The sequence below is a fragment of the Citrus clementina genome, unplaced genomic scaffold, assembly GCF_000493195.1.
Source record: "Citrus clementina cultivar Clemenules unplaced genomic scaffold, Citrus_clementina_v1.0 scaffold_3, whole genome shotgun sequence".
NCBI classification, from domain to species: Eukaryota; Viridiplantae; Streptophyta; class Magnoliopsida; order Sapindales; family Rutaceae; genus Citrus; species Citrus x clementina.
The window spans coordinates 43,083,403-43,105,722 of NW_006262339.1; the positions used below are offsets into that span (position 1 = coordinate 43,083,403).

At 33.8% G+C, this 22,320-nt stretch overlaps 2 protein-coding genes across 4 annotated transcripts; both read right to left on the reverse strand.

Annotated features, from left to right (window-relative positions):
* Nucleotides 1-7,347: 7,347 nt before the first annotated feature.
* Nucleotides 7,348-10,385, reverse strand: LOC18050289 (rho GDP-dissociation inhibitor 1). Its single transcript, XM_006443714.2, has 5 exons — nucleotides 9,856-10,385; nucleotides 8,901-8,964; nucleotides 8,602-8,823; nucleotides 7,725-7,849; nucleotides 7,348-7,591 (listed from the first exon to the last, which is right to left on the reverse strand). Exons 1-5 carry the CDS (start codon nucleotides 10,096-10,098, stop codon nucleotides 7,523-7,525), a joined length of 723 nt encoding a protein of 240 aa, XP_006443777.1. The 5' UTR covers nucleotides 10,099-10,385; the 3' UTR covers nucleotides 7,348-7,522.
* A 1,046-nt stretch (nucleotides 10,386-11,431) lies between these two features.
* On the reverse strand, nucleotides 11,432-17,685 carry LOC18050290 (protein NPGR2). 3 transcript variants are annotated; one of them, XM_006443717.2, is made up of 7 exons: nucleotides 17,258-17,683; nucleotides 16,877-16,930; nucleotides 16,485-16,768; nucleotides 15,556-15,817; nucleotides 13,629-14,845; nucleotides 12,725-12,878; nucleotides 11,432-11,959 (listed from the first exon to the last, which is right to left on the reverse strand). In XM_006443717.2, the coding sequence occupies exons 3-7, from the start codon at nucleotides 16,743-16,745 to the stop codon at nucleotides 11,640-11,642; spliced, it is 2,214 nt and encodes a 737-aa protein (XP_006443780.1). In that variant the 5' UTR covers nucleotides 16,746-16,768; nucleotides 16,877-16,930; nucleotides 17,258-17,683; the 3' UTR covers nucleotides 11,432-11,639. The 3 variants fall into 3 exon arrangements, with proteins under 3 accessions (XP_006443780.1, XP_006443779.1, XP_024043913.1); XM_006443716.2 differs by lacking the exon at nucleotides 16,877-16,930; XM_024188145.1 differs by lacking the exons at nucleotides 12,725-12,878; nucleotides 16,877-16,930 and having other exon boundaries at nucleotides 11,825-11,959; nucleotides 17,258-17,685.
* Between the last annotated feature and the right edge of the window lie 4,635 nt (nucleotides 17,686-22,320).

The window sequence follows — 22,320 nt, forward strand, 5'->3', positions numbered from 1 at the left end:
GGGATTGAGCCTCCCCTTTTAATCTTCGTTTCATTCGAGAAGTTTTGGAAATATCCCCGAACTATCTCCAAATATAAATTTTCGGGTAAGGGGTGGGTTCAGGAATTGCTTCTAATTTGGGGATGGAGAGGGGGACCATGATCCTGAACCCGCCCCATTGACATCTCTATTGAAACCATATTCCACGCCCCAACAAAGCATAAAACTCCTGAAGGCTAAAGCTGCTCGAATTTACAGTTTGCAAGGCTACAATGGCAGGAACATTTTTCAAAAAACTTTAGATTCTGAAATTCGAATTTACAGTTTGCAAGGCTACAATGGCAGGAACATTTTTCAAAAAACTTTAGATTCTGAAATCATCAATGAACTATTTCAAAAGATACCCAAAGAAGTTTGAATTAGTTCGGGAAGACTCCAAAAAAGTTGGAGACCTACTATTGCTTGAGGAATTCAATTCCCCGAAGCTAAAAGATTGATACTTTTGTCACCCCGGAGGTTTAATATCGTCATGATGTACAAATCTAGGAAAGACACTAAACATAAAACATGCAGAACACTGTTTTTCGGTCTCAGGTCAGGCATACAGAATATAAAACATAAATTAATCAAAGATCTCAGAGCAAGCTACAGAGGAGCTTCTTTTCCAAAAAAATCACCGGCCATTCGTAGCTCTATAGTTATGTGTCCTTCTCAAGCACAATGTGGCCAAACTATAAGATGCTTTAGCTCTCTTTTACAATGATTAGATAACAGCTTTAAAAATTGTCGAGAAGATAGTATTCATCTGGTGGTGTCTAGCTTGTTTCTCTCTATTCTTGATCAGCTGAAAATTTACATTTAACAATATGAAAACAAAACCCGTCCAGCAGCAAATGCATTATAATCAATTAGCAGTTAAACTAATGCTCAAGATTTCACTCAAGGCATGCCTGGAATAAATAGACAGATACTTGTAAAATGCTACAAGTCTAACGGACGCCTTACATGGAATGTGAATCCGATGAAACGCAGATAAGACCGAAAAAATAAAATAAAGACAAGAACAAGGCACGGGGATCAAACACGTGACCTTGGCTTTGATGGCATAATAGTTACAACTTTAGGCTGAATCTTAAGGATTTTAGGTGCAGGCTTGTAATATGTTAAACAACATGGAACAATTTCAATGTCAGGTGACATCCAAACAAAATCAAAGCCCCACCAAACATTTTCATTATTATGATTATAGATAAAAACAAACGCAGAGATGGAGGTGGAAATTGAAAGGGCCAAAACGTTGAATGTGTTATCTATAGACACCATTAATGAAGGAAATGGACCCCACAGCTATTCCCAGAAATCCTCCTTTCGGGCTATTCACAGATATACTTCTCAAGTGGAACATGAATGCCTGAAAAATGGATACATATAACAATTATGATCTCTTATTCCAATCTTAAATTTTCGATAGTCTCCACAAAGGAGGAAAAAAAAAGTTTTTTAAGGAATTTTCACGTCACTATGGCTACCGAAAATGATTAAACTTCATCGGGTAACCCCCGATCATAACTTTCATACCCATCATAATAATACATTTCTTGTGCTAATGCCTTTTAGCCGGGCATCTCATCAATTCTCAGAAAGAAATGTCAACCTAGCCGAAAGGATTCTAAATTCTTTTTAGCAAAAATTTCATGAACTACAGACCTTCTACCACTTGTCATGATATCTCTGTATTAACTTGATATTCTGAAAAGAAGCTAACAGATATTCCAGCACCAAAAAGTAGCAGCATCAGAGTTCCAGATTGTTCACTACTTGCGATCTTGCAGAGAACATGCCCAAAGAAGAGAGGGGGGGCAAAAAAGCTCAAGAAGCACCAGCACAATAGTAGCAACATCAGATTTCTAAACTGTTCGAGAATATAAAGCAAAAATACTTGCAAGGACAATCCCAGCATTACCAAATTGAGAAAAACCAAGCACCTTAATGCAGCGGAAGTTTAATGTTCTAATATTTCGTTGCTTCTCGAGAATACCAGAATAAAGAATGATCTAAATTCACATCAATTCGAAGGAATACCATGAACTTAGGGGCTAAAACTCGTTCATTCCACGGAATGCTAAGAATTTACTAAACTCAAAAACTCACACAAAGCTTTGAAAACTGAAAATATTATTGAACCCCAATCAACCTTTAAAGGCTACAAGAGATGGCTACTTATACTACTTGTAATTATCCTAAATCGTGAAGAAAAAATGAAAAGAAAGTCCTAAACTACTAAGAAAATGAATAACAAACTTTAAACAAGAAGAAACCTAATTTAAACATGTTAGGGATTCCTAATCTGTATGACACTTTCAAGAATGATCCCATCATGAATAAAATCATTTTAGTTCATGCAATCTGAATAGAGAAATCCAAATGATTGCACCGTATCTTTTTATTTTAAAAAATCATTTGAAATTGCATAGACAGGGTTGGCAATTTAAGGGCCTGGGCCGGGCTTTGCCAAGCCTAGGACCAGGCCCATATAATGTTAAATAAGTCCAGGCCCTCTCAAAGCCCATCCAAGTTGGGCGGGCCGGGCCTTGGGCCGATCCCGGGCTTTTACGAATTTTCAAATTTTTTTAAAAAAATAAAACTATAAATTTTCAAAACATAATTATCCAATACATAATACTACAATAGGCTAAAAACTTAAATATAATTCTCTAATACATGATTAGCCAACACAAAATATAAAAATACTAACAAATTAACAACTAATATAAAAAAAAAACTAATAGAGATTTACCGATTTAGAAATTTTGACATTTTGTGACAAAACCTTTGCCCTTTCCCTTTGCCCGATTTTTTTATTGTTTTGTTTAATTTTTTTTTTCAATTTTATAATATATTATACATTTAAAAAAAATATATATATATAAAACCCTTATCCATAATATAATATATATATATATTATTTATTATAAAGCCCGAGCTTTTCATTTAGGCCCTTGACTGAGCCCATATGTTATGGGCTTTATTAATTATGAGCCCTTACCCATACTTTCAAGCCACGGGCCGGGCTTAAAGCCCGCAGGCCTGGGCCGGCCCGGGCTTTTCTGCCAACCCTACGCATAGATATCCATATTGTCTATTGAAGGGGGTAATTTCACAAATAATATACAAATGTTTCCTTCCCCAAAAGATTATACCTCATTTAACTTATTAATACATTCTGCTGCACAGGAATTACCTACCAATGTGGGTAGCTCTGATGATGTTGTAAAAGGCGTGCACTGCTCAAAAAACATGGAGGCTTTCTCTGAAGCTAGATCAATAGAGCAGCTAATTGAAGAAGGATTGCTTACTGGTGATTCTCATGCCTTGCCAGTCTCTGCACCTATATATCAATGACTATATATCTCAATAATCTCAGTTCAGCATTGAAAAATTGAAACCATATTCTGCATCCCAACAATGCTCACTACTACTGAAGCTGCTCGAATTTACAGTTTGCATGTCAGAGCCACAGTGATGGGATGTTAATGCAAACACTTTAGATTGCTATCTCAAAAGCTTCTTTTCCAAAAATCACCAGCCATTTTTAGCTTTAAAAGTATTATTATTAGTCCCTCTTAAGCATGGAGTAACAAACTACAAGATGCTTTAGTTCTCTCAAAAAAGGATGTCTAGAGTAGAAAGTAAAATTATATACTTCATCTGGTGGTGAAAAGCTTGTTTACCTTGATTCTTATATACTGAAATTTACATTTAACAATCACCAAAACAAAACCTGGCCAAAACAATTGCATTATAATCAATTAGCAGTAGTTATTAAACTAATGCTCATGAAAATGCAACAAGTCTTAACGGAAGCCTTACATGGAATGTCATTAGGAAGAAACACGGATGAACACCAGAAAATTAATAGAGACAAGGATAACGTGTGGTTCAAATACATAACCTTGGCTCTGATATCATATTAGTAACCAGTAACCACTTGAACCTAATTGCCTAAACCACACAGAGAGATGGAGGTGTGAAGAAAGCGCCAAAACATTGCCTGAATCATATGCCATGAATGAAGAAAATGCACCACACAGGTAACTTTGCCTATATACTACCCTTCCTCAAAAAAATTGGAAACAGTAATAGAGAATATTGAACATTTTACAGCAGAAAGAATTGAAATACTTGGCTAATCGAAGGGATGTCCTTTACAATAAGACCAACCTTAGACAATCCTCCTTGCATCTGAGAGCTGTTTTTGAAGGAATGATTCGCAATCTCCACAGAAGAGAGAAAAACGAATATTAAAGGCATTTTCAAATGCCACAATTGCAGCTTCAAAAGAAGAATTAAACTACATCAGGCAACCACAATCACATAATTTATCATACCCGGCAATTCACACCATTCTTGTCCTATTACCTTTCAGCCATCAATCTATTCTCAGAAGAAAAAAAAGATGTTTGAAAGTCACATTTGTTTATGGACCTTCTACCACCTCTTATCAGGACTCCACCACATGAAGTTGATATTCCAAAAAGTAGTCCACAGGATTACAGAATTCCGATAAAAAGAATTAAAACCTAATTAACCAGGATCAACGGCATGAAGGCCCAACAAAATTACTCCCCAGAACTTATACAGAAAGTGAGAAAACACAATGCAAAACTGAATCCAAGGTTAATACTAAACTGCTTCCCAAGGAAATAAAGAAGAACAATGCCTTAACTGAAGAAAAAAAAAATTGAGATTAATAACTGGTCATGAATTTATATAATCAACATAAATGGTGCAGCTAGAATGGAAAGAGGTTGTCTAGATCAGCCAAAGAGCTGCAACAAAACTGAAGCAATTTGCTAACCAGCATTACATACTTCAATATTCAATGCCCACAAATATCTCTAAGACAACTCTCTATCAACAGCCAAAATAGAATTTATTAGAAGTTCTAATGTTTGCTTTAAATTCTAGATATGAATCAACAGGACAATGAAGAAGCAGAGGTGCTAAGCAATAATCATTGCTTCGTACACATCAGATATAATGTTGGTGAACTTTAAGGAACTCGAACTCCTCATCAGAATGTAGAAATAGAACCCAATAAGAAAACATTATAACAGAAAGCAGTAACGAGAAGATAGCAAATCCAACAGCACCAGCACAAAAAGGTGCAACATCAGACTTCGAGATTTTGTTTCACAACTCAAGGAACACCAGGCACCATACTACCAACATGTATGAGATTTCTAGACTGTTCGCTAGTTGTGGCGAACCTGCCCAAGAAAGCAAAGACTCGCCAAAGTCAATCCCAGGATTACAGGATTGAGATGTACTTGTTATCTGTTTTTACTACTACAACTATCTAGGACCATGGAACGAGCATCAAAATTCCATACAGTTCCCTGAAAATGTGTAAAAAAAAGCACATTTGAGAACGATCCCATTATAACAGAATTTACATATATATATAATTTTGACACAATAACGTAACTTGTCTCTACACAACTAGGAGGGAGGCCCTAATGTGCCAGAATTATGTTTGAATCTCTCTCCTTTCCAAAAGCATAATCAAAAGCGAATTCCCCACAAACACAAACTGGAAAAGGTTTCCAAAATCTTCAAAATCCCAAGCAGTAAAAAATAGATGTAACAACATAACCCAAAAAGCAAACACCTTATTACAAATTTCCTTAAGACATTCCAAAATCTGCCATTCTTTTCCCATCACACATTTTGTCTAGAGGAAAGCTAAGAGTAATTAAAAGCCATCTTGACTTCTTCCAACATAAGATTTCTATCAATAACCTTTTTCTTTTTTTTTCTTTTTTTTGGTTAGAAACGGAAAAAATGTATGGCTATAGAAGATGTAAAAACAGATAATGGACTAACTGTTTACTCACACTCAGAAAACAAAAACTAGCACTATTTGTGTTATACAAAAGTACTGATTGGCAGCCAATCTATTGTTTAAGAAATTTCAAGCCAAAGGTAACAAAATCATAATTGATTGGCCAACCAGAGCAGAAAAATGATTCTGAGAGATAAATGGATTTGCAATAAACCCAACACATTCAACAAATCTATGGAAATATGATTCTTAGAGATAAATGGGTTTGAAATTTTGGTCTCTGAGGGTAAGGGTTTGTTCAGAGATGTATACAAAATATGAAAATAACTATTTGAGTTTAATTTCCCCTCTCAAGATTTTTCATCAACCAGAAGATAACTATAAACGGAGACAAGTTCATTGGTAGAATCCAACCTTCGAAAATGAAAAAAGCCAAAGGTTATCCAAATTTAATTGACCAACTAAAGATGAAAAATGATTCTAAGAGATTCACATTTTTCAACAACTAGCTAAGCATCCCATTCTTACATGATGAACCAGGCAAAATGCATACAAAATTTGAAGAGTACTTCTTGAGTTTTGCCCTCTTCAAATTTCTCATCAAGCCGAAGACATCTAAAAACAGAGACAAGTTTATGGGAAGCCAATCCCACCTTCTAGAAAGAAACAAGCCAAAGGTTATCCAAATCCGGTTGACCAACAATAGTAGGAAAATTATTCTAACAGCTTCACATTTTTTCAACTACTAGCTTCAACATCCCCATTTTCACATGATGAACTAGGCAAATTATTGGCAATAAAAAGAAACAAGCCAAAGGTTGTCCGTAAACAATTGACCAACAACAGTTGGAAAATATTCTAAAGGCTTCACATTTTTAAACTACTAGCTTCAAGATCTCCATTTTTACATGATCAACTAGGCAACTGAATGGCAATAAAAAGAAACAAGCGAAAGGTTATCCATAAGCCATCAACCAACAACAGTTAGTACATATTCTAAGAGCTTCACATTTTAATACCTGTAATGTTACTCTTATAGGATAAAATCAGCAAGAAGCTTGACATAAAGCAGCAACTGTGTACTTCATTCCACGTTGCAGATTTGGGATGTTCAGTTGGACTTGAACACATTTTTGACTGTCCAAAATATCATACAAGCATACAACTCAATAGCAAATCCCATCAGAGCATGAACTCCAGAAACTTACAATTTCAAATCTTCTTTAATGATCACACTTGGGAAATGATTTCAACATTCTCTTCAAAACGCTCCGTCCCTCCTGACAAAAAATACTTTGTCACGGACATGCCAAGAAACCTCAACAATTAGGGTCACGGTTTCAAAACATCGCCCCCTCCATTTTATGGGCTATTCACCAGATCACTCTCTGAACTCAGAACACAAATATTTATGCACGTTGTTTTCTTGAGCCGGAAAGTTCATAATTATATTCTGGGTATGCATGTTTTTGCTTGTACTCATAGCCAATGAACAAGAACTATGCAATGCAAGGGGAGAGAGGTGATTCAAAGTCATGAATTAATAAAATAAATGTAATTCATAGTCATGAATTTAGAATATAAACTCTAGGATGCCTACAAAGCAATGTAAAATTATATAGTTTCACAAAATATTCAGTTCAGAAGATGGAAAGAACAGAGAAAGATATTGCAAATCACTGTTCCAACAAAATCACACTATCTGCTCTTCTTGATTTCAAAGGAATAATTGAGTTCCATGTGACACCTTCTGTCGTCATCTTCAAACTGTATGAAGCAGCAACAAAAGCATGAAATCAGTAAGTAATATTAACTAAATAGACAGGACAAAGAAATATTATGATCTTGATATAAGCATTCGAGTGCTTCTGGACAATCGCAAGCAAGCACTAGGACTCACCTTAAGCTTTGCTGAATAAAGACCTCGAGCTAGCACACCAGATGGAGTTGTCTCCTCTTCCAAAGTATGCACATATGGTTCCCGCTGAGGAGCAAAAGTGCCCAACATCCCTTTGCTTTGATCAACTGATGGACAAGATGAATGAAAATGAATAATAAATTACATTAAATAGTTGAAAGATTACATACAAGGGGGAAAAAATTATATAGTTTTAAAGAGGAAAAAATGGGTGGCTTGGCTGCAAAACCTTCACCATCCATCCACTTCACAATATTGAGAATGACAAACACACTAGGCTCTAGGTACTGGAATTCCAGAACTCATAACTTACCCTTTCAATTTATTATATTCTATAACCACTTTGAACTATAGAGAACAACCAAATCAACCTCCTACAGTTTCAGATCAGTTAACTTTGTGTGCATTGTTTTAACTTCAAGGACTGAGAATGAAGTTACGGCCAAGATGGTTTTATAGGCTAAATCTGTTTTATGATCAAACAGCAAATGTGTTAATACTGGCCATCCTTTTATGGAAATATATTGTTCATTATGAATCCAAAAAATGAACTTTTACGTTGAAAACAATAGCATAAAGTCATTATGACATGGGACAAACAGTATGGCAATCTGAAATGGGAAGTTTAATTGACAATGAAAACCACTGTTGAAATTGGTATTAATTTTCAAATGGAAGTGTGGCGAGGCACATGTGAACTAGATTAGACTCCATAACTAGTCCTAGGTATCCGTGGTCAATTTATTCCATCCATGTTTAAGTTTTAACACAATCATGAGTGTTATCCACAATCTCAAGTACAATTGTTCCCTCATTGACAGACACTAAAACTTAGAAGCAAAGGAAAAAGTATTGGCACCTTGGAGTCCTGCCTTCCACACTGTGTTGGAGTAGGTAAGGCCAGAAACAATGTTGTGCATAACATTGAATGTTAGCTTAAGCTGGAACCGAGATCCCTCCTTCAGAGTAAAAAGGACATGACCATTCTGATTTTTGTCAATGGGCAACGGAGTAGTAATTTCCCCAAAGTCATCAGATATTATTCCAATGGAATGGAACTTGACTTCAGGTTCCATTTGGCCTAAGAAAACATAAAATTAACGAAGGAAAGACTAACACGAAGAGTCAAACAAAAATACAAAACCCCATAGGACAAACCATTTAAATCTCCTTCGACGCAACCAAGCAGCTTCTCCTTCCATCTCCTTAAGCTATCATCATCCTGAAAAACAAATTTGAGTTTTGCAATAAATTGGAGCAAACAATGTTATATTCAGTAGAAATTGGATAGTTATGATTTTAAAAAGATAAATAAGAAAACCCATATTATAATTATTGAAAAATGAGTTCCCATGCTCAATAACCAAAGAGATAGCAATAACAGAGCTACTCATAATGTAAAACTTGTTAGACATGTATGAGTAAAAGGAGACACAATAGTGAATGCTCCGTTTGGTAGTGAAGTGTTGTGGATTTTAAGCACTCAGTGAAATTAAAGCCCAGCTGTGAAATAGAAGTTGATAATGTTGGTAAATAAGACTTTTAAAGCTAATAATTTTGATAAATAGTCAGACAAACATGCAAAATCACCTCTAACTTCCAAACTATGGTGGCACGTTGTAATTGTCTATCAAACACTTTATAGTTGTAGCTTAACAGTTCCAGCTGCTAGACAGCAATACGAAACAAAGCCTCATTTAAGAACCCCATAATCCATATCAAACTAGAAAAAAACTTGACAAATTTAGGTTAACATACACACCATATACGTAATAAACTTGACAATTTTAGGTTAATACACACACCATATACTTAGTAAAGAATGAGTAGTTTGCTTGCCGAGGAATTGAGAGGAAAAAATGAAATAGTAGAATTGAGTAAAGGTTCAATTTTTTCTTTGGGACTATCATAACAGTTTCTAACTGTTCCTACATTTTCTGAGCAACCAAACGGAATATTGAAAATTTGAAATCCCACATATTTTTAAGCAGCAGTTAAAGTAAACATAAGAGAATGAGCTGTAATATTCAAAGTCAAATAAAGAACAAAAAAAAAAAACATACAATCAGAAGCTTTAAAGAGTAATAGGAGTAAAAAGGAGAAGGCAAAAAACCTTATCTTTCTCAATCTGTTCCTTGAGGGAAACCAAAGGCCCTGGACTAAAGCCAGCAACAACTCCATCACCTTCCTTAACATCTTCATCATCATATTCTTCTTCTTCATCTTCATCAGCTAGCAGAACTTCACTTATTGTCAGTGGTTTCTCAGTCTTCATTTCTCTTTGCTTATCTTTCTTCTCTTCAGCATTGACAACACCCCTTGATGGCCCTGCTTCTTCCTTCTTCCCGCTCTCCATCCCTCTTCGCACCGCACTTAAAACAAACCACCAAAAACGGCGTGAACCCTCTTCAAGTTCTGTGCTCTGAACCTAAAATATGATTACTGTGCAAAAAATTAATATTTAAAGGCTGCCAGTCCTACATACACATAATACATATATCGTACACACACACAAAGTGACAAGCTGACAATAGATACACGCCCTCTGTCTGTTTCACTCTCGCCTCCTCTATTTATTACAAGAGTGTTTGTTTGCTTTGTTTGTTTGTCATTGTCTTGCCTTAATAACACTCGGTGCAGTGTCGGCGCATAACTGGACATTGGATAACAGATAATGTAAAACAAAGTTCAAATCTTTATTCCCATTTTCCAACCAAACATGAATAAAATATAATTCTTTTGAAAAAAAGGTTCTCTTTCTTTATGTGCGGATAAGTCCCTAGAATTAGGTTATTTTGAATATGTACAATTCTTTTCTTTTATTCTAAGTTTGAAAAATAATAATGATAATACAGATTTAAATATCTTTTGGACAACAGCAAAAATAAGTATGGTAAATTATTCAAATTGAAGAGAAACTAAATTTAATTTGAAATAAATTACCCAACCTTAAATGTATATATAAGCATGATGAAAAATTAGAATCATAAAAAAATGAACTTGCATTAGTATGGATTAAAAAGTTTATATATTTTATTTATGACAAAATTTAAATTTTTATTTTCCGAACAATAGAAAGTGAGTAATTAAAATTTTCCTCTTATATCCCTCTTCTGATCCCAGCCAAACATGCCCTAAGCTCGTATTTAATTGGAAGAACTCCGAAGAAGTAATAGAAGAGGAAAGAAATGAAAAGGATAAGAGAGGAAAAGAGCAAAAAAGAAGATTAATTTCATTTTAGTTACTTTATTAAATATAAAATTCATCATTTTTTTTTACCTCTCTTCCTTTCTTCTCCTCCCCCTCCTTCCTTATATTTCTTTAGACCAAAATGGGTAAAAGAAGAGAGAAACAAAGAAACCAAAGGGGTAATTTGAAAATGTCCTAAACTATCGGGGCACTAGTCAAAATAAGAATTTGTTAGTGGACGTTATTTAATAAAAGGAGTAAAAAAATAATATTTGTGGGGACCACTTGGCCGGTCAAATCAAACCTCGCTCATCGTGACCCTCGGCGTGAAACATGTTATTATTGTTAAATCTTTTTTCTTTTTTTTTTGGAAAGAATAATATTATTAATTTTCTTTTTCCAGAATAAAAAGAATGTATACAAAGTTGGTAAGAAATTAGAAAAAACTAAAGTTACGTACAATAACATCACCAAGGAGTTATGCCTACGATAACAAGATGTCAATTGAATCAACAAATAGAATTTAAACGAAGATACAACATTACTTTCTATCACTTTCTGCTCCGAAAACAAACTGTTCTCCTCATTTGCTGAGGTTAATGAAGGCAAATGCCTCACTAGTTCCTATATTTGTCAATCCTGTGTAAAATAGTGTAAGAAGGAAAAAAAAAATTGAAGGTACCCAAAAGTTCGCATTGTATGGACTGGTCATCTAAAAGGTTCAACTGGTGCTGTCTCTTCAAGAGAGGCAGCAGCCTCAAAACATTCAGCGGCTTCTAGTTTTGATGATTGTGTACCCTGAGATTTATAGAACAGCCCAAGGTTGTACCATGCAGACGAGTTCATTCCATCTAATCGAAGAGCAGCCATCAAAAAGCTTCTGATAACTGCATTTGATTGGTCACTGAGCTTTCTAAGAACCACGGCTGTGGATATCAAGCTTGGGACATGAGCAGGATCAATGTTCAAAGCACTTCTAAAAGCTTTTATGGCTTCTTTGTAGAGACCCTTTTTCTCATAAAGTACACCTGAAATATCAACAAGGTTCAGAATTTGCAACTCATAACATGCTCCATTATAAGAAAATGTTTTATAATTTTGGATAAATTCGACCAACAAAAAGAATTAAATAGTTACGGATGCTCAAGAGTTTTTGACTTGTACTACTTAAAACTAAAAGTAGATATACATGGACCAATACTACTGAAACTAAAAGTTGTGGCATGCGGCTGCCTGGAAGCTCGAGTTTGGTACCGTAGCTTTTCAGTAGACATGAAGACAATGGTTCTATCTTTCCCATCTAATTGGTGATGTACAAGACAGAATTAATCACAAATCATCGAATCTAAAACATAATTTCTTTCACTGCCTCCTCTCCCTTATTTTTCAATTTCGAGCAAAAGAATAAATTTGTATTCACTATTGCTTCCTATGAAGCTAAGGAGAAATTCTAAAATATCTCTGATGTATTACAACCAATTGATGCATGCATGACATGTGTGGTTGAATTTAATATAACCACTTGCATAATAGTTTTTCAAAATAAATGCACACATGTCATAGCATCATTTGCTTTTTGTATGGCTGACATGGTATCTCTGATGTATTTTAGAATTTCTCGAAGCTAAGGGGTATATTTTGTGCAATTTATTCATGGATAATACAGTTTGGTAATACTGCAAAGAAAGGAACTTTAAATATCTTCCTAGCTTATGGCATTAACAGTTCATGAGACTGGTGAATGAAAGAAAGGTTTAGAAGATATTATAGATCAATAGATAAATAAGTTTTACCAGTTGCATGGCATTTTGAAGCAGAGTAAGAACTTATGGCCTCAGATTTAGAAAGACAAATCTCAGCATCATGCCATTGTGACAGGTTTATGTAGATAAAAGCCAAGTCAAGCCACACTTCCAATTCCAAACTTCTAGCATGGTTTGCACTGCCCTATCAAAAGTAATGCAAAAGGGAAGAAAGTTACAATATCTATTGCCTCAAAAACACTCATCATAAATGAGACAAGATTAATCAAAAAAGAAAAAACTCTCAATTTTAGCCATACACGGTACATTGACTGCAATAATCACATCTTCAAAGGAAGAGGCCTGTCTATCTATCAGTTTAAAATTTAAACATAATTACCAATACTGAATAAATTACCCATAATAGCTCAACTGAAAGCTAATCTTTAACAACAATGTAAACGTACATCCATAACTTACAACTAAACAACCCTCTACAACTGAAAGAGCTAGTTCATTTTCCGATATTGAGTTCCATAGAAAGACTAGAATTTTATCTGACATACATATTCGCATGTCTCAAAACCCCAAGCTTCTCCCAGACCATTACTCCAACAAGCTATCTCCAGAATAATGTCTGGGAATAAGCCTCCTGTTACATTACATGATGCCCTGCCATATCGTTAATGACAAAAACTCTGGGATAAATTCCAAGAATTGTTCAGGTCTCCTTTTCTAAGGAAACCAATTGGATCCATCTACATGCTCATTTTTCTCAAAAATACGACCTCATGACACATTCGATTCCTACAATAAAATTCTGATTAATAATGCAAAAAGCACAGATTATGGATAAATTTATTTAGAGAACCATTCCTAGATATTCTGATTAATAAATCAATCAATAAATAGTAAAGAATTAGAGAAGAAATGGGCAACTAGGAGATAAGCAAACCTTATAAAACCTCTTATCGGAACTGAATGTTTTAGTCTGAACTTGAAGGGCAGCCAGAAGGTGAGTATATGTCTCAACGGCACCCTTTAACTGGCCTTGTACGAGTTGAACCTTTGCCTTAGTTCGCAACAACTCTCCCTGCTCCCATTTTCCAGTCTGATCTAAAGCAGCATTTAAAATAGTTTCAGCATCCTCATACCGTTTCTGAGCTGATAATATCCGGGCCATCAACAACCATCCTTTCAGATTAGACCCACCTTCTAGCTTTAGCAGCATCTTGGCATAATAATGTGCAGCATTCAACTTCCTCTGCTCAGCATATTCAAGGCTGAGGCGGTAAAGAATGCTTAGATCTCTCATATTGGTACTTCTTGCGGCACTTACCAGCGCCTGGAGTGCCTTAGCCTGTCTGGTAGCTCTGTCAAAATCAGTAATGGCTACTTTGGATTGGGCAGAAAGTGATATACCCAACAAACAATTGGCAGTACTTTCCATCTGATCACATCCATCCCCCAAGCACTCAAGGGCCCTTGAAGCAAAAGTTGCCCCTTCCTCTGCAAGATCAGGGTATTCCCCACAAATCTTTGATGCTATTAATAAAGCTGGAAGACACTTTGGATCCTCACTACCACTCAACAGTTTCCTCAGAAGATTTAAAGCAACCAGGTCTTCACCTGCCCCATAATAACAGAGAGCTAGAATATGATATCTTTCTTTCCGATTAATTATCCCAGGAAGTAATTCTTCAATTTGCGTAGCTAAAGAACTCAAGTCCCCCGCAATAGAAAAAGCAAATGAAAGGTGGTCCAGGATTGATGGATCCCACTCAATTCTTTTGAGAGCAACCTTTCTTAATAGTATCATTAACAGAAGTATAGCCTCTTCTATATTGTTTCTAGGTACAAATGAACTGCCCATTTGAGAGCGAAGGTTTGGAGGGCATGTTTCACCTCCACAATACAGCAGAAAAATGGCAAACTCTTTCTGAAGCTTTGCAGTAGTTTCTGCATCAAGGTTCCAGCAAGGCAGGAGGGCCCTCCTGTATGACATGATTGTCTCGCGTGGAGCATCAGCAAGTTTCCACAGTTCTGGAAGCAATTCAACAGCTCTGTTGAGAGTCTCCTGCAATTTACAATCAGCACCAAGGTTTTCAGGAAAGCCTTCTGCAAATGAAGATTCAACAATGTCCAGAATAACTTTGCAAGATTGAGCAGCTTCTGCAAGAAGGATTGAAAATGTTATTAGATGCAATGATGGTCCAATTTTGCTGTTTAGCTCAGAAATATTTCCTCTTTTAGTCCTCCACCATATGAGTACTTTTTTCTTTTTGGTGCTGTGCTTGAACTATGACTCCTAGATATTGTGCAATCTACATTAAGATCGTAGTAGCATTTTTTGGTGCAACGCTTGGAGAGATGCCAAAGCTAATACAAGTTATTAAAGACTGATTCTACAGTTCAACATCTTTTAATGTCAAAGTCAGAGTTTATCTATGATACTAAATGCACATATTTAGAATAATAACATAAAAGTAATATATTCCGCAAGAATGAAAAAAAGAAAACAAACAAGAATTTCGCCAAATTGAATTCATGAATGAAACATAACAGCAAAGTAAAAGAACACTTCAATTTTAACTAAATATTTCTATTCTAAGATGCAAAGCGGTTTATTACATTGCCATGGTAATCACAAAGAACAGTAAAACAAAAATATCTTAAAAGTTAAAAGAAAATGAAAAAATTGTCCTAGCCGGTAGTTAAATACTAACAATGCTTTACAGGACTAAAAATTAATAATAACAGAGGAATCATGAGCAATTTTATGACAATATTAGTCAAAGGCATGCTCAGCTAAGATAATGAACAGACCAGAACAGTGTTATGCATAACTAAAACTTAAAACTCCCACACACTTAAAGCAGTACCTTTAAACCTCCCAAGCCCTTGCAAACACTTTGCTTTAAGAAAGATTGCTTCCAAGAGCAAACTGATAGCATGAACGGACATTGGTGGAGAAGAAAGATTTTGGGAACGCCTTTTATGCCGTTCTCCTTTCCTATTGGCAAGTGCTAGAGCAATTTTCATTTTTGGAGTTGCTGCAGCAATATCTATTCCTTCAAAGACATGAAGAGCAGCTTCTATATTTCCCTTCTGATATTCAATCCTTCCTAACAAAGCCCTAGCTTCCTGCAAAATGCCAACATCTTAGCCATGCAAAGCAGGATATAAAATCATGAAAACCATTCCCAAGTTCAATATGCCTGTTCCTGCCACTTATTTCAAAATATCAAATGCAGAAACACATATGCAAATTAATAATCGATAACGGAATATCAAGATTGATAAGGCAAGCAATGAATGGAAAAACAATAAACAATACAACATATGCACAGATCTTCAACAATGTGGGAAAGTTCTAGAGCGTCCATGAGACAATAAATTTGTACTTTCGTAGTAAGGTGAACTAATTCAAGTTAAAGGCACCTCAGACTCACGTTCAACTGCATAACAACTATACAGATAAACTCCAGGCAAAAGACGTGATCACTCTTATTATGGCAAATTGACAAATTAGAATCCAACTTTAATGATATAATTCTACGATCTTAAAACTAATAACAGATAAGAATCTTTCTCACCATATACTTCCTTATTCAAAGTTTTCCGGTCATTAATCGAGACCTCAAACTGGTTTAAAAGAAGTGATTAAATTCCTTTCCTAAATTTCAAGAGTTATAACTCAGAAACAAAAGGAGAAAAATGGATTGATCACAGACTTGATGAAAGAAAGACAAATGGATCATGCAAAGAAGACAAGTAAACACTAAATGGTAAAGAGCTCCAGGAAACCAACCTCATAATTCAAAGAACTAGTCTCTCGCAGAGACCACTCAGCTTCTTCTATATTGCCAATATCAGGGTGCTTCACAACTTCTCCAGCTTTAGAAGAATAATCACTGGCTGAACAATCTTTGGTCCCAATGGATTCAGATGATGGTACCATTTCATCTACTGCTTTTAACTGCTCTCCCGAGCAGATATATTTCATAAACTTCCCGAATTTCAAACTGATTCTACTTCTCCTCCGTTTACTAATCCTCTTTTCGCTCTTCATCACGTTCTGTAACCCTCAAAAATCTTTAACCACCACCACCACAACCAACAACAACAATTACAACAAATCAAAACCTTAATATAAGATATTCATGTTGTGCATGCACTTTAAAAAAGCTTCAAAATGTTTACCAATTGCCAATGATTCATAACCCAAATTCTGACAACGAAATGGGTATCAAATTTCTACAAAATAAAAGGGAAAATAACTAAAAGTTCTGATGAGAAAAGTAAACCTAAATAATAAAAAATGAAAAACTGTAGATAATTTAAGCATCAATCCCTAAATTTATCACTCTAAAACCCTGAATAATCAATCAAAACAAAAACCCCATAAACCAATCATCAACCCCAGTTCAGAACTTTGATCCAAATTCAGCCAATTTCAGAAATACCTCGCGATTACTAAAAAGCAAAAATAGACGAGAATAAGCAAAAATCCCTGAAACCCAAAACTTATATCATAATCAATCAAGCATATAAATTATTAAACCAAAAAACAAAAAAACTCACCTTTTGTTTTTCCAAAAAGAAAAGCAGAAAAAATGAGCCCACCACACACAAACACCAATACCCATCGCTTCAATTCCCAATTAATTCTTTGAATCAATCAAAGCATCCAAAGCACAAACGCGTCAAGAATCATTCCCCTTTTTCTTAGTTTTTTTTTTCCCTGTGGAACTTTCCTTTTTATTTTTTAATATCTTTTAAGATTACAGCTTCTTTATTTATTCAACAAGTTTACTTACAAATACTGTGAGTTTAGAGGGTGAATTATAAAAAGAGAGATAGAATTCGATAATTGAAATGAATCGTAAACGAGAAGATTTTGGAATCAAAAAATGAAATTGTAGGACGGAGATTACTTTAGCCGAAGAAAACTCTGTTTCTGGGTCCTACTTCAAAATTAAAAATATTAATTTAATCATCAAATTTTCTTTTTAAGATTTTATTTAATTAATTGAATGAGATTAAATTAATCAGATTTGGTGAATTGAATTAGAAAATTAGAATAATGGAAACTTCAAATGAGTTCCTTAAAACTAAAATCTAAAATCTAAAATCTAAAACTATTTATTTAATTTTTTTCTTTTAAAAAAAAAAATTTTTTTTAACCGCGGGGAAGCGCTGGCGTTGTAACGGTCATTTATTAACGCGACTGAGCGGTTTCTGCTGGCGGCGGTTTCGGCTGGCGGCGAGTCAACTCGTCAAACGAGAGCTCCAAAAAGAAAAAGCACCCAATTTTACTTTCTTTTTTCCTTTTTGTTTTTTAAGTTTTTTAGCTTTATTGTGTTTGATTATATTCGCTTTCTGGATTTATATAAGCCAAAATGAGTATAAGGAGGAAGATAAATTAATTAAAATATTAAAAATTCACAACTCATTATTTATTTTATGAATAAAAATATAGGCACAAATTCTTGTATAAATTTATTTTGTATAAATTGATGTAGCATAATAAAATTGGTTGAATTAAATATCTTATGGCCCACATAATTTATTTCTATTATTTTATATTTTTATTCACCAATGAATTAATATCACATCAGTTTGTACAAGATAAATTTAAATAAGAGTTTGTAACTATATCATCACCCTTATTTTATTCATTGACTTACTAGATAGTTATTTATATCTTTAACTTAATTAAAATATGCAATATTATGTCAAATATAGCACGATTCAACTGATTTTATATGCAAGTTTTTCTCTCTTTTTTTTTTTAAATGAGGGTCAATTAGTTGAGTTAAAAAAATACATATTACATTAAAAATAAAGAAAAATTGTAATTGGACTCATACGGGTGAAGATATAATTAGGTTGTTTTTAAGCTAAACAATTTGGTTATTATATAGAAAATAAACCCCCCGTGTAACGTGAAACCATAATAATCCTAAACAATTAATCAATTATAATAAGTTTCCAATACCGTTAATTTTGAAACTAGTCATCTTAATAATGGATTTCAAATTATTAGATAAAAAATTATGTAGTCCATATGATGGTTGGAATGGATTAATATTATTGGATTATGGCATACAACATGTCGTTTAAAAGCTTTCGACATAAAGAATAAAGAACTATTTTTTGGATTTTTAATTCAATATTGTTGGATATTTAATCTAACATTGTGCTTATATGTGAATAATTATCTGTCGAGAACTATCATATAAGGTTAAGCCAATTAAAAGTGATCTATTAAAGTTTTTGATATTATGAGCTTTAATGTATCTAATAGGGTATGGGCTTTTAATGTGTAAAGACCTAATGGTATTCTAGTTCTATGATGGACATAATTAAGAATAGATCATGACAACAAGAAAAAATTATCTATATAAGTGGTGATGATCCTTAAGTCACACGTATTTTTCTATTCTTTCTGAAATCCCATCATAAAAAATAGAGAGCCTTGAGAAAATTCTCTAGCAGAACTTGTAGATATGGAAGATCAATCACATAACTCTAGAGAGCAATTCAGCATTATGTTATTAATTTTTAATGATACAATATGAATATTTTTGAATTATAGGTGATGATTTTCACTAAAAATTTTCTTGTTCTAACATTATTGCTAATACTATGAGGTGCGGGATTTTTGGCCGGGGGGGGGGGGTCAAATCTCGTTGTTTAGTGCTTCAAAAAACACTTTGCAAGGACATATTTTTATGTTCATAAAAAAAATTATCATATGTTCACCTTTTATTAAAAAGTTAGTTGTTTGTGTGTGTGTGTTTTTTTTTTTTTTCTTGAAGGGTCAAGTATACAAAGGAAGTTGATTCATGCACTAGGCTTGATCGTATGATTTTTAAAACAATTATTATTTTTATTAACTACATGTATTCGGATACCAAAGAAATAATGGCTGAAAGAATCAATTGATGACTTTGGTTGATTCCTCTATAAGCCGGCATCAAGATCGCATTAACTTAATCGATTGACTTCTGAAAGTTGCACATATCGAGAAAATGTATGGTGTGGAATTGCATGGCTATGTGATTGCTCAATTGCCTGGCATCTTTTTTTATATTTGTCGTGTTGAACGTTGATTGAAAGCGACTCATCCAAAATTGCAAGCTGCTTTAAATTGATGCCCACTGTTGTTCTCGTTTATAGTAAAATCTATAAATAGGGAAAGGTTAAGTTACATTATCACGCAACAGACACCACGCGAATAAGGATAGTTAGATTTGAATAATAAAAGCAGACGGATGAAAATGAAATGAGACATATCAGCATAGAATTTTGACAAAACTAGAAAAATCTAGTCTTGCCCAATTTCTTCTTAATATTGTCTCTTTTTCTTTTCTTTCTTTAAGTTTATTACCAAATTAAAATTTATGATTAAGGAAGCAAAGGAAAAAAAAAAAAAAATTACAGGAGAAGGTGACGGCTACTTGGGGGAAAAGGTGATAAAAGAAAGAGAAGAGAAAAAAGTTAACTTCTATTGGGTCAGTTTTGTAATATTAGATTGCTCATTTCATTTCCGTCCATCCGATTTTATTATTGGAATCCAACGACCCTTATTCACATAATATTTAGTACATGATAATGTAACTTAACCTTGACCTATACATACTGGCATAATTGATTATTCTAGTTGGAAGGAGGAAAACGTATTTGATCTTCCAATTGAAGCAACATCTTAATAGGAGTGATAAGAAGACGACCAAGAATATGTTACATTTATAATCGCTTGAATGTTGAGTATTGCAAAATATAGCATATATGCCTTCAAATTTCAATTTTTAAAAGGAGGAGAAGTAAATGTTTTCATTTTACATTGGATAAAGATTCAAGTGAACGACTTTTAATCTCTCTATTTTTATGTTTGTATTTCCCAACTGTGACCATGCTCAATCAAAATCTTGATTCTACCATTCTCGATGAGATAAAAAATTATTAGTTATTGATATTTACTAACTATTGTGATAGAGGCGGTATATAACTTTGCTTTTCTTTTCTTTCCTCCCCCATGTTATCGTCCATCCTAATATCCCCACTCCAAATTGCTTGGTGTTACATATGAATGTGTTATTTTGAAGTAATTTAAATGCACTTAAACGTGAACAACTGAACTTTCTAGAACAATTCCATTATGCTTTTGGGACCCCAATTAAAATGGCGTTTAATTTCAATACACACACACTGCGATATTCATATTTTTGAACTTTGTGGGAAACAAAATTGTGGCTCATTAGCCGATGGTATCATGGTCATAGGTGTTGTGTTAGTTAAAACGATGTTTCTAAAAGATCATGTGTTTCGTGCTGTTGGTTTGGTGAGCTTTGACCAAGAAGCTGAGGCTGATAAAATGCTTAATTGATGATCAATTAATGGCTCTATTGAGTTTTAACTGCAGCATAATTCATACAACTGTAGTTATCAACCAACTACCTTCTTTTTTTCCTTTTTTTATTTATTTTTATAGTAGATGTTCGTCTAATTAGTGTAAGTATGTTCAAATAGAATTTGGTTCTAGCGTTGTGTTGATAATCTTTTGCGATGCTTGCATTTATAACAACATACGATCAAAATATTAGTTATGTGCCAGACTTTATAGATCTAAATATAGAATTTTATATGAGATTTGATCAACGCAACTTCCATTCTAACCATATAGTCAAGGGAGCTTCTAATTAAGTTGGAAAACTAGATTGTTTTCTTATAAATTCAATTTAAATTTTTTTTTTTTCGAAAAAGAATACAAGTTTTATTTTTTCAGAAGTAAATGACATGTCGTAAATGGGATGCATCGATGCATTTCCTTACGCAATGTCATTTACTTTTTATGTTAATAGACGACTTGTCATCTTTTATTTTGGTCCATGTTACCTGTTGTTGGTTTCTTTCTTGTCTGAATGCAACCCTCTTAAAATTTGAATCCATGGCTTCAAATTTTATTCAACCGCTGATGTTATTGTTATTATTATGAAATTCTGACTTGATTTGGGATTTTTTTTTTTATCAATAATTTTGCAAGAGGAATGTATTGGAAATGGTGGTGTGTTTTACAAACATCATATTTCAGACTTAGTTTAAATACATCTGTTATGCAAAAATTCTGTATAAATTTATTATCTCTATGTTTTTTTTTTTACAATAATTTATTATCTCTATTTAAGTCAATTGTTTAATTAACAAATTTATTTCATGTATATAAACTTTTGTTGCTTCGTACGTTATTACTCTGGAATTGTGTAAAGGTAACGATTATTGACTAAAGTCAAGATTGGATCGCTTTTCTCGAAGTTCTAAATCAATTAAGAGTTCTTAATCAACTAAAAAAAAATCTAATATTTAATCTTTATTTCATTCATGGACGTTTTAAACAAGTCTTCTAATATATATATATATATATATATATTAGTTTTCTGGTCAGGATTTATCTTATAGGTCTAAAGTTAAATTTAGGTCAATTGAAAGATAAATTAAAATAGAAATTTAAGGATTGGCACCAAATTTAAAAGGTAAATATAAGGAACCATCTTAATAAAAGAGCATTTAATGATAGATCCACCACCTAATCTTCTTGGCACATACAGTTTGGCACCGTCGTCAAGCAAACCGGAAATATG

Coding starts and splice junctions, on each gene's coding strand:
- LOC18050289 (XM_006443714.2), bottom strand. CDS start 10,098: ATGGAGAGCGGGAAGAAGGAAGAAGCAGGGCCATCAAGGGGTGTTGTC. Junction 7,850..8,601: donor GTGGAAGGCAGGACTCCAAG/GTGCCAATACTT, acceptor CTTGTCCATCAG/TTGATCAAAGCAAAGGGATG. Junction 7,592..7,724: donor TTTATTCAGCAAAGCTTAAG/GTGAGTCCTAGT, acceptor TGCTTCATACAG/TTTGAAGATGACGACAGAAG.
- LOC18050290 (XM_006443716.2), bottom strand. CDS start 16,745: ATGAAGAGCGAAAAGAGGATTAGTAAACGGAGGAGAAGTAGAATCAGT. Junction 14,846..15,555: donor AGGGCTTGGGAGGTTTAAAG/GTACTGCTTTAA, acceptor TCCTTCTTGCAG/AAGCTGCTCAATCTTGCAAA. Junction 11,960..12,724: donor TTCAAAATGCCATGCAACTG/GTAAAACTTATT, acceptor TTGATATTTCAG/GTGTACTTTATGAGAAAAAG.